Here is a 12,684-nt window from a genome sequence, read left to right as displayed (position 1 = left end):
TGAGATTGAACTGATTATGTAAAACTAAACTTTCAAATGTCATCTTCTCAGGTAGTAACCATTAAGCTTTCATTTTTCTATACTGTTTCCTGTTAAAGAACTAGCATGTCATTTTTAATATGTAAAGTGTGGGCTAGTCTTGGTTTTTATACCTACAGGATTCCTTATCAGAAATTTTTGGGTGTACTCAGATGATATAAACATTGAGTGCTCATAAAAATTTGTAAAAAAAAAAAACTGTCCAGCTTCCACTGAACTGCAGCATGAACAGAGTACTGGGGTTGGAGTTAGGAAGGCCTTGGTGTGAATACAGGATATATAATATTGGGGAAATCACCTGACCTTCAATGCCTCAGTTTCCTCATCTGTAAAATAAGAATGATAATGATAATAACTTACCTCAAGGTTGAGGATCAAGTGAGAAAATATATGTAAAGTGCTCTGCATACTTTAGGGAGCTATTTGAGCTATTAGGATTAACTTAGAAGAAAAAAAGAAAACGCTGAAGAGTGCCTGAATATATTGTCTGGAAAAAAATTAGAGTGGTCAGTGCTGAATTTAAATAACAGATGAAAATATTTTCTTCTAGTTCCTATAAATGACATACTAAGTGTTCATTTTATACATTGCATATGAACCTTCAGACAAAGTGCTGGATTTAGAGTCGGGAAAACCTGAGTTCAAATCTCCTTTCAGATACATAATAGCTATGTGACTCTGGTAAAGTTATTTAACCTGTCTGGGTTTCCTTATCAAGAAAATGGGGATAACACCTATCTCATAGGTATTATGAAAAAAATACATGTAAAAGGCTTTGCAAATCTTAAAGCAGCACTACATTGTTACCTATTTCTTAAGGTAATACATATTAAAGAATTCTTCAATTAACATACTTGCAAGTTCAAATTTCCAGAAGACAGAAATACATAGATTTGTGGGTGTATATGTGTATATCAACTGTTACTGAGATGTCAGCTATTTCCTTCAGCCTGTGCTATATCCCAGGAAAAGGGTTTAATTCTAATTTTAATATACCATAGGGCTATCCAGGCAAGAATATAAACCTCAAATATCAGTGGTCAAGAGAATACTCATGCCAGAATTCAGGGACTCATTTCTTGGAGGTAATATGGTCTTTAAGACCAAAACATCAACAAGTAAGAGGATGAGATCTATCCTTTGGTGCCATAAGTTTGCATTTTTATCAATTGAAGAGTATTTGTTAGGTACTGGGTATTAAAAAAAAAAAGCAGAATTGACCAAATTAGTCCTTGCAAAATTCCGCAAGGAATTTTGTGACTTAATGAGGAGGTAAAATATAGAAATATATGAGACAAAGTAGAAGTAAACTTTGAATAGAAGGCCTCTAGCAGGAGATGGCGTTTGAATGGAATATTGAAAAAGCCTTCCAAGCACTTGGGGACAGCCAGTGCAAAGACAGGAAGAACAGACCAAACAGCAATTTCCTCATAACACTTTGAGGTAGGTAGTGAAAATAGTAGCCTTTCTACTTTACTGATAACAGGCTCCGAAATTTAGATAATTTGCCATGATCACACAGTAATTGAGGAGGGAGTAAAAGTGCATATCCTGGAGCAAATATGAAATCTAAGTGGATAATTCCACGACTTTACCAGAGCTCTCCTTGAACATTTATACAAGCTGTGACCCTGGGCAAGTCACTTAACCCTGTATGCCTCAATTTCCTCATCTGTAAGATGAGCTAGAAAATGACAAACTACTCCAGTATTTTTGCCAAGAAAACTCCAAATGGATCAGAGATGACTAAACTGAAAAACTAAAGCAGAACTGTTTTATTAGATGGTGAGTATGTAAAATACTCGGTGTAAAAAATACTATATAAATATTAATGAAAATCAAAATAGCCAAGTCTATCCATATGGAAGGGTAACAGCAAATTCAGACCCCTTCAAAAACATTTCGGTTTTGGTATGAGTGAACTAAACTTCCAAGTGCTGAATTTTGGAAATATAAAACATTCAGCAAAGTAATTGGCTATAAGGATTTCTTTTTGCCGTTTTGTTTTTAATCATTTTGGCTGTACAGCTAAGCAGTACTTTTCAAAGTAAAGTTCTCTAATATGGACTTTGACTTTCAGTAGGGAATAGTTCCTCCAAAAGTTGTATATAATATTCTGTAAAATGAACAATTGTCTTTGACGTTCATAAGCCATGTGTTAACAAATGTGTGTGTGTGTATTGGTCCCAATATTAAATAAACCACATACTACTATTCTGAAAACCCAGTGAAATGTGTGAAGGATCATGGGATCAGAGATTATTAGAGCTGGTAGGGATCTTAGAGGTCATATAGTCCATTTTACAGATAAGGAAACTAAGACGAGAGATGAAAATAAATTGCTATCACACAACTTTTCATGGGCAGAATTGGGATTTGAACTCAGGTCCTCCCTTTCAAATCCAGCTCTCTCCAAGGTATCACATTACCTCCCCAAAGGAAAAGCCTTGACTGCCTAAGGATTATTTCAAGAAAGCTGCTTTACACAGCATTATGACCCCATGCAAATCTTCAAAACTGCTTCTTTCACACATTGACTGGATCATTCTAAGACATCTTTAAACCAGTAGGGAAGTTAGGGTAAAAATAAAATGCTGCTCATTTTCTTTAAGCCTAATATTTGGGCACTTTTTGCACTGAACAGAAGTAAGGCAACAGCCAAGAATAATGGCAGCAGTTACAGAAACAAGATCTAGAGAAAACAATTGCCTGGAACTGTTAGAGGAAGAAGAAAGGCCAAGAAGTTCTATTCCTGATGGGTAGAGTCACACACTTTATATTTGCCATATCAGAATGCCATAAGAAGATGCACATGTCCCAGATGGGCTACATGCGATTGACCTATAACTACTATTTTCAACTCCTAAGATTTGTTTTCAAATTAGCCAAAGTTTATTCAGTAAGACCACAATCAAAAGTAAACACAGATTTATAAAAAACAACATTCACATAGTGAATTTGTGTTTTATTATACATTTTATGTTTATACATTTGAGTTTTTCACAACTGCTTTCAAAGCTTCATTTAACTATTCAATATGAAGATCAAAAAATAGAGGCAGCAGTGATTCTCAGGCACAGAATTTATAAGAGAAATGAAGCCCAATACTTCCCTAGTACTTACCTAATACTGTGAACCATGATAATGGAATGTCTTGTTTTCTTTTTGGCCTAGCTGCCTTTTTAATTGCATATGAAATATAATGAAGAACTTTCTTTAATGTGCTATTGCTAGACTGGGACTTAGGGGTTTAAATTAAGGAGTCCATATAGAAAGTATTTTCTTACTCAAGTCTTCAAGACATGAAGTGATTATTTTTCTCCTAAAGGGTCTTCAAGATGTGCCTGTACACACAACTTTGAAATTGATTTTTAGAGTCAATTTCCAATGAAAAATATTATTGTCCATAAAAGATGATCTGTAGCATTCTCTGCCTAAGAACCACTGCCTAAAGTTATTCGATGTCTTCAGGTCTCACAGGATGAGGCAACGGTATAATGGATTTCTTTTCTGTGTCCCTGGAGAGTGCTTTCCTCATATCTGTTGATGAGTGAAAGTAAGTGTAAACATAGATCAAAAAAAGGTCACTTCATTTAAGATTTCTAGTATGCATAATAATGGTTTAAAATTATAACTATATGATAGAAGTGATTTATTATAACTAAATTATTAATACCTCATGACTTGCCAGAAGAGAGCCTAAATAGTCAGCAAACTCCCAACTGTAGGATTGGACCCATAATATATAATATCTTACAACAAGGCTCACCGTAAAAGGAACAACTATATAAAAGATATTTAATATTCAGTTAAAAAGAGAAATCTTGGCCAACAAGAACAAAGGTACATAAAAATAACAATTACTGTAGCTGAAGTTTAAAATTAAGTTCAATAATATCCCACAAAGGGATTCTCAAAGAACTGTTCTGATAACTATTTGAACATGCAGGGAACAGAAATACTGCTACTGAACTACTTCAGGTGAATATGGTGATTCATCCCTATTTCTCTCCAAAATCATGGTGCTTACCATAAGCATCTTCATCAGGCTCTCCATTGCTTGCAGAATAGTATTCTATTACTGTTCTATATACACTGTAGCCCAGTTGCTTATACATGTTGACTGCAACTTGATTTGACACTCTTACAAAGAGATCAACAAAAAATCCACCCTTTCTTTACAAAAAGAAAAAAAGAAAAATTTTGTGATACACAAAGTTTTCATGGACACAGTAAAAATATAAAAGACTCACACTGCCAGCACAAAGAAAGAAAATGATGAATATTATTAATATCAATTTATGGCATAACTATTATTATTAACAATTTACCTTTATATAGTCCCTAAAAGTTAGAAAACATTTTTGCTCATATATTTCATTTGATTCTCCAACAAACCTAGTGCAAAAATTATCCCCATTTGGAAAATTAGGTATATCAATAGATAATCTTTTATATCATATAAAATATTACATTTTCATAAGATTTGGGGCATTCCACTAGGCATTTTGCAGAAGAGATGGGTGCTATCTTACATATTAACATTTGTAACCAGCCCTGTGACTTCATTGGTCTAGGAAATTTCTGGGGGGAGGAAACTTCTTCTACCAATGCAGACTGGCACTTTCTCTGCAACTTAATGTATTAAGAATGTAGGTGGGACGGCCAGGTAGCACAGTAAGAGCACTGCCCCAGTGTTGGGATGACCTGGGAGATCAAATCTGGGCTCAGACACTTAGCACCCACCCAGAAACACCTGGCCATGTAACCTTGAGCAAGTTACTTAACTCCAATTGCTTAGGGGAGGCCGGGTGGCTCAGCGAGTAAGAGCACCGGCCCCAGTGTTGGGATGACCTGGGGATCGAATCCGGGCTCAGATACTTAGCACCACAACCAGAAATAACTGGCCATGTAACCCTGAGCAAATGTAACCTGAGCAAACCCAAATGCTTTAAAAAGAATGTAATAGGCAACTGGCTATATCACACAGCAAGGATGGCAACAGTAGGTCTTGAACCCATGTCTTTCTGGAATCAAAGGCACCTTTCTTATCCACTACATTATGCTACCTAAATCTTAAAAAAATCAAAATACAACCTTAGAATGCTCACTAAAAAGTTAAAACAACTATCATTTCTGTAAGGTGGCTACTTACTGGTCTTCAAAAATTACCTTTACATTTTAATTCTTGGGGATTTATCCAGTTAAAACTTTGATAAAATGATCACAACAAGAAAATGTACATTTATGAAGCACAAAACACATTTTAGATGTTAACATATTTTTAAGTAAAGAGAATTTCACTAACTTTAAATAAAGTACTATTTAGATGCTTTACTGTGGCTAGAATGGAGGAAACTCTGGGCTCTGAAAAACTATACCAGTCAAATAAAACCCCTGGGAGATCCTGCCTACTAAGCTCAAAAGGCCTAAAATATGAGCTTGGGAACAGATTTGGACACAGACTTTGGTCTGTGGCCAAAGAACCTGCTGGTTAATTATAGAAAGGCTCATCAGTAAAAAGATGGCCACTAAAGGGCTGAATTATTCTTGGCTATAGCAACTCAGAAATGGTTACAATCTGAATTAGTAGAGGATGTAATGGTACTGATGAATTCCTGAATCTCTCAAAGTATCAAAATAATGCAAATGTGCACAACATTTTAGAGTCTAAGAAAGGATCTTAAGAGATCCTGTGTCTAACAACACTTGGTAGAGAGGGGAAATTAGGACCAGAATTAGTTAGTTGCAGGGTTAGAACTAGAATTTCTCAAAACTGCCAGTCTAATGACCCTTCCAAAACCCTAAAAAAAATTGTTGTTATATATATATATATCTCACCAAGGTTTTCTCTTAGTTTCACTGGCAAATGTAACATGATCTAAATCAATTAATACTACTAAATCTCTTTTCTTTCCTGTCTCCAATTTTTGTAACTCAAAATGTTATTTAAACCTTAATCCTGTAAGAATTCTGATTAATTCTCAATATGACTATAGATTCCATTACTGGTATGTCATCAACCCTCTCCAGCTACTCCCCACTCATCTTGTCCCTTCTGATGAATCTAATTTTTGCTTCATCTCATTATGGCTCAGAACATTTATGGGGTCACTATCTCATAGTTCAGAGGCAGCTAGGTAGTGGATCTCTAGAGCACTGGCCCTGGAGTCAGGAAGACCTGAGTTCAAATCTAGTCACAGATACTTCTGGGTGACCCTGGGCAAATCCCTTAACCTTCATCTGCCTCTGTTTTCTCAATTGTAAAAAAGGAATACTAGTACCTACCTCCTGGTGTGCCTTTCTCCCCCTTCACCTTTCCTTTCATGATGGATTTTAATTTTTTTATTACTGTTCCAAAAATATGTTTTAATGTTGTTCATTACTCAGGAAGTATAGGGAAAAGGCACTGTGCTTCCTTTATAGAGGCAGGAAACTGGGAGTAGAAAATTGTATATACCATCATGAACAGCTAATATACTGGTTGCTTTGGCTGAACTACTTTCTTTTTTTCCTCTCTTAAAATGTTTGTTGCAAAGTGTGATTCCTGTAGGGAGGGGTTATTTGGAAATGAAAGTAGTAGAAAAACAAAAGACATCCACAAAAATATAACTGAATTTTTAAAAAAGTATATCTTCACAACACAGTCATTTCTGGAAATCCTCCTCAGTAGCACCTGCATTAAATCCTCCCTTATGAGAAAGGGAAAAAAAATTAAGCAAAAACATCTAATATCATGACTTCATCTGACAACGTAAGTACAATCTATCCTAGTAGACTCTGCCATGAGAAGGATAGTGCGTCTATTGGTTCCCTGGTACCATACTTGTTTACCTTTCTTTCAGAGATCTTTTCATTTACATTATCATAGTTGCATCATATATTGTTCTCTTGGTTCTCCTTCTCTCTGCATCAATGCATAGAAATCTTTCCATTCTTCTCTGAATTCCTCATTTGTCATTTCTTATTGCACAATGAAATGATATTACATTCATATACCACAGCTTCTTCAGCCATTCCTTAGTGTCAATAGGCACCTACTTTGCCCCAAAATGAATGCTTTATATATAGCAGATGTTGCTTTCTGTGTATGACTTCCTTAGGGTACAGTACCTTTTTCACATAAAATTGTTTTTTCCTTCAATTACTTCTTCCCTTTCTTTCCAACCATCTCCTGGCTTTAAGTATAAGGAATGAGGGAAAGAGAAATAGTAGTTCTCGATTTGATTATATTTCTATTTAATGTAGACGGCTGAAGCTTATATGTAATTAAATACATCTGAAAAGTAAATCTCACCTTTCTGAAATCTCCTCCAGCAGCTCCATTAATTTAGCAGCTAAACCAAGGCGTCGAAATTCAGGGGCAACTGACAGGGCTGTGACATGACCATGCCACTCTTCTCTGGCTACTGAGCCCTCTGCTTTACCCATAACTGCCAACAAAAACTGCATTTAGTAACAGAATCATAGCAATGATTTAACAATTGTGATGGCATTTCTTTCTCCCAAAGAAAACTGAAGAGATAAGCTGGTAAAACTTTTAGAGTTTATCTGCGGTCAACACTTACTGGTTCTGTTAAAACATTATCATAGATACAATGTTTTTTGTTCACACCTCTGATTTTACAATGTAACAAATAACTTTATCCTTAATGTCTTACCTGCCTACCAAAAAGAAAACATATTAGTAGAGAATACAGTGTATACTTACTGTAACCCATGAGCTCGCCACCAGGTGCCTCTGCAACTATGAAATACTCGGGCCAGTGAGCTAGATATTGTAAATAAAATGGTATCCCATACTGTAGTTATGTTAAGAAGTATGACATGTAACTAATAACTGTTGCAGAACATGAAACCTGCTATAAAAAAGTGTCTATTTAAAATATTAAGCTAGATAGTATTTTAACTGTATTTGTACACTTTATGCTGCACACAATATACTACTACATTGTTAACCATTCCAGGTCAATGATAAAATTTCTAAAATAATTTAAAATGTATTTATTATAAATTTTATTGTCCTAAATTAAATAAGATTCAAAGAACCTGAAAAAAAATCTAAAACACTGATCTCACCAAGGAATCAAAAGTTCTGGTCAAATCTTAATTTCAATGCTAACTAGTTAAAACCCTACATAAGTCATTTAATAGTTCTATGCTGCCCCGTGGTGAAAAATGACATGTTCTCTCTCCTTATTTAAAAGTTTCTTCTAAGCACTTGGAAAAAATGTGAAACAATTCTGTGGATATAGATATACTTCCAAATTAGTGAAAAACTCAGATAAACCCCAAGGAATTATCTGAGTCACACAGGGTTTAAGTGAAGGGTAACTCAGCTAGTTATTGTCAGAAGTCTTCAGGCTACAAAACCAAAACTTTTAGTCACTATACTATGCTGCCTCTAATATACACATGGATGCATACATACCTACATGTACATATGAGTATATATGTGTGCCTATACATGCATGTGTCTGTATGTGTGGGTACATGCACGCTACATATTATAAATGTTTTAAATGCTTTCCTAAGTAGTGGTGGAAATTTCCCCCTCTAGTGGTACAAACAAGCAAGTCAGTGGCATAAAGCAAAAAAAAAAAAAAAACCTACTTTCTCAAACACTATATTAGGTGGGGCAAAATCGTCCAAATTGTCTATGAGGCTGTCTGAGTCATTAGCTAATCACTTTTTAAAGGATACAGTTTCTGTTAGTGGATCCAAATTGCTGAAAGGAAACCAGAAGATATATTAAAATTAAAAAATGTTTACAATTAAATGCAATTAATAGCTAAACATGACACAAAATTAAAATATCACAAGGAAAATAATAATGGATTCAAGAACCAATCTGGAACACAGATTGTAGACAGAAACTACCTAAAAGGGAACATTATTATTAGGACACTGTTAAGCCATTGGTAAACTGAAAACTTATTGAAAATCAGTAAATTGAAAAGATTGCTGTTTATTCACAAGACCATTTTAACATCAATTTTACATCAGAGATTTTCATTATCTTAAATTGCAGCAAATTACTACACAAAGGATTGAGATGAAACATGAACTTCAAGGAAATAAGAAATAATATTGGACTTTCCTGCAGCACTTGATGCTTCAGATCCATCCTTCCTTTAAATTTTTGTTTTGTTTTAATTAAATTTAAACATTTATTAAACACCTACTACAAGGAAGTCCCTGTGCTAAGTAAGGCAAAAACCAAACAATCACTGTCCTCTTTTTATAGGCTCCTTTCTGGCTTCCTTCTCTGGTTTCTCCTTTTTCCTTCCACCATATAAAAGTCATTAAATTTATGAAATTTGCCATCTACACTTTCTACTTTGAAGAATTTAACCTCTCTCACTGTTTTGACTAATCATTCCTATGTGAATAATTCTGACATATATGTCTCCAGTTATGACCTCTCTTATAAATTCAAGTTACATATCAATTCCTAATGAATTTCCCAGGATGTTCTGCATCGCCTTGATCTCTGCTGTTTTAAAAGTGAACCTAGATCTTCTTCCAAACCCTCTTTCTAAATTCCCAATTTTTGTTTTCATTCTCCCATCATTCAAAAAAATTTGGAGTAATTTTTCAGTCCTCCCTTTCTCTAGAATTTTGTATCCCCATTTGTAATCAGTCACAAAGTTCTACTGATTCTTCCTCATTAATGTCTACTGAATCCACTCATCATTTACTTTTCCTTCCTACTACCACCCTGGTCTATGCCATTATTTCATATGATAATGTATGCTTTCTAACAAATATTTTCCCCTTTGGTTTCTTTTCTCTTTTACACATTCTACATGTTGCTGAAAAATTAATCCTCCTAAAATGTCCCTGTGATCATAGATCACTTTACTACTCATCTGTAAAACTGAAATAATACTTATTTGTCCTACCTTATGGGGCAGTTATGGGGATTCAATCAACAGTCGTCCATTAATCACCTACTATGTGCTAAGCACTATTCTAAGTGCTAAGGATAAAAAGAAAAAAGACAACTTCCTTCAAGAGTCTTAAAATTCAATAGGGGAAACATGTAAATCATTAGGTTCATCAAAATGCATATAAAGTAGAAGAAAGTAAAGCCCTTTCTAATCTTTAAAGTGCTATTAAAATGTGAACAGTCATCCTTGACTCACCAAATCCTATCAGTTTTGCCTTCATAAATTCCCTCGGGTTAACCAGGCTTCTCTCCTCTGACACTGCTACCACCCTGGTCCAGGCCCTCATCCCCTCACAACTGGACTATTCCAACAGCCCGCTGGTTGGTCTCCCCGCCGCAAGTTTCTCCCCATTCTAGTCCATCCTCTACTCAAGTCAGATTTTTTTAAAGCTCAAATTTTGTATCACTCCCCCTATTTAATAAACCACAGTGGCTCCTTATCACCTCCAAGAGCAAATATAAAATCCTGCTTGGCTTTTAAAGCCCTTCCTAATTTCCAGTTTTCTTTCACCTTCCTTACCCCTCGATCCAATGCCGGCACGAGACACTGACAATCCGGGGCATGTTTGCGGGCTGTCCCTCATCCATCTGCCTCCTCACTTCCCTCGCTTCTCCTAAGTACCATCTAACAAGTCACCTTCTGTATACAGGAAGCTTTTCCTGCTCCTCTGCTCACCATTTCCTATTTACCTTGTATACAGCTTGTTAGTACATCCTTGTTTGCAAGTTGTCCCCCCCATTAGATTGTGAAGTCACGGAGGGCAAGGACTGTCTTCCACCTTTCGGTGCATCCCCAGCCCTTAGCACAGCGCCTGGCACACAGCAGGTGCTTCAGTCAATGACTACCATTATTAAGCTATTAAAAGTGGGGCATTGCATCACTTGCTTTACCTCACCCAGGTGTTGTCATGAGTAATGCCCCCCTTCGATTCTGGTGATATGCTTCCGGACCTCCCGATGAACCCCGTCTCTCCAGGCAGAAGAGAAAGGCCAGGGATTTCTCAGCACCCTGGTGGTGCTCGGACCATCCCCAACCACCCAGGCGCACTGCCCGACCCCCTTCTCGGTACCTCCGTCCCCTCTGGCAGAGACCTCCACCCTTTACAACACTACGAGGGAGCCGAGGCTGATTCACCGATCCTGCCCGGTGCCTCAGTTTCTCTATATGCGAAACCAGCGCGAGGACACCTGCTTTCCCCTTGATTCAGGGCAGGATGGGAGGGGGTTCACCCCGGCTCCGGCTCCCGCCCGGGCTGGAAAGACAGCGAAATCCGCGAGGGGAAGAGCCCCGAATGCCGGCCTCGTTCCTGCGCCTCACTCACATGTTGTTGAAACGGAACAGATCGTCACAGGTGAAAGCCCGGAGCGAGGTCATCTCGTCACCCGCCTGTCCCGGACCCTCACTCCCGGCCAGAGCGTCCCCGCCGGAAGTGAAGTGTACTTTCACTTCCGGCGGGGGCGGGAGAGAAGGAGTCTGAGGCGGAGACGAGGGAAGGAGAGGCGGAACTAGGAGAAAAACTGTTTCCGGTCTTGTCCCGAGGTTGCTAGGCCACAGTGAGACTCCTCTGCGGGGCGGGGCCTAAGGAGCTCTGGCTTCTCTGGGTTTATTCTTGAGAAGAGAGGCAGCTCTGCCGGTTTTTTCAAGTAATAACATCTCCCACACCTTGCCAGTCCGGGAGTCGTGGACTATCCTAGACTCACCCTAGACCTAAACATTCCAGATAATTAGTACACTTCCTAAGGTAGGGAAACGTGATGGAGGCGGGGGTGGAAGGGCGCCAAGATGCAACCCCTTCTGTGTGCACGGGAGAGCCAAAAGGTGTGCATGCCCCACTCGTACCTGATAAGGCTAGAGCCGGGAGGAACCTCGGAGGTTACTTAGCCTTGTCTGGTCATTTTACACTAGAGGAAACTGGAGTTCAAAAAGGCTGCGAGAGTCCAGAGTCGCACACCTAGCAGAGTCAGTAACGTCCTTCCCCATGTAGGTTTTTTGAGTCTGAGGAACCATCAGAAGCAAAATGGGCAACATTCCAAACTTCAGTTGAGTCACGGTAGCAAAGACATTTCTCTTTTTATGTGGTTAGTGCTAAAGATTTATATTTGACAAGCCTCAGGGGCCTTTGTGCATGAAAGTGGTTAGGACTCAAATCATTCTATGAGCCCCATATGGGCTGAACAAGGATCATCATCTGTGCAAAGGAGCATTGAGAAGAAGAAACCAGACTAGTGGGAGGAGAACCAAGAAAAAGTAGTGTCATAAAACCTAGAGAATAGAGTGTTCAGGAGAGGGTGCTCAGTATCAAAGGCTGCAGAGAAGTCAAGAAGGATGAGGATTGAGAAAAGGCCATCAGATTTGGAGATTAAGAGATCACTGATAATTTTGGAGGGAATACTTTAATTGAGGGTTGAAGTTGGAATCCAGATTGCAAAAGGCTGAGGTGTGGGATGAGATAAAGTGGAGGAAAAGAGTGCCAACAGCGTTTTCCAGGAGTTTATCTGTGAAAAGAAGGGTAGGTAAAGGATGGACTTTGAAGAGAGGATTGGGTAAAATGAAGAGTTCTTATTCTTCCTTTCTTTTTGTTTGCTTTTTTTTTTTGCTTTTTTTTGGAGGCCAGTTGGGGTTAAGCGACTTGCACAAGTAGTGGGCTAGTAAGTGTTAAGTGTCTGAGGTCAAATTTGAACTCAGGGCCTCC

The 12,684-nt window shown here is 37.8% G+C and overlaps 1 protein-coding gene across 4 annotated transcripts; it reads right to left on the bottom strand.

Annotated features, from left to right (window-relative positions):
- Positions 1-2,967: 2,967 nt before the first annotated feature.
- On the bottom strand, positions 2,968-11,466 carry NAA20 (N-alpha-acetyltransferase 20, NatB catalytic subunit). Of its 4 annotated transcripts, XR_011165964.1 has the most exons (8): positions 11,314-11,466; positions 8,743-8,767; positions 7,751-7,841; positions 7,337-7,472; positions 4,070-4,215; positions 3,716-3,822; positions 3,500-3,579; positions 2,968-3,109 (listed from the first exon to the last, which is right to left on the bottom strand). XR_011165964.1 is itself a non-coding variant. In XM_069075490.1 (7 exons), the coding sequence occupies exons 1-7, from the start codon at positions 11,364-11,366 to the stop codon at positions 3,574-3,576; spliced, it is 564 nt and encodes a 187-aa protein (XP_068931591.1). In that variant the 5' UTR covers positions 11,367-11,466; the 3' UTR covers positions 2,968-3,573. The 4 variants fall into 4 exon arrangements, 3 of the variants coding, with proteins under 3 accessions (XP_068931591.1, XP_068931590.1, XP_068931592.1); XM_069075490.1 differs by having other exon boundaries at positions 2,968-3,579; XM_069075489.1 differs by lacking the exon at positions 3,716-3,822.
- Positions 11,467-12,684: the final 1,218 nt, after the last annotated feature.

Source organism: Petaurus breviceps, unplaced genomic scaffold (assembly GCF_028583685.1).
Source record: "Petaurus breviceps papuanus isolate PSGF00001 unplaced genomic scaffold, PetGlider_PUasm1.0 90919, whole genome shotgun sequence".
Lineage (NCBI taxonomy): Eukaryota > Metazoa > Chordata > Mammalia > Diprotodontia > Petauridae > Petaurus > Petaurus breviceps.
This window is presented reverse-complemented; position numbering and strand designations above follow the sequence as displayed.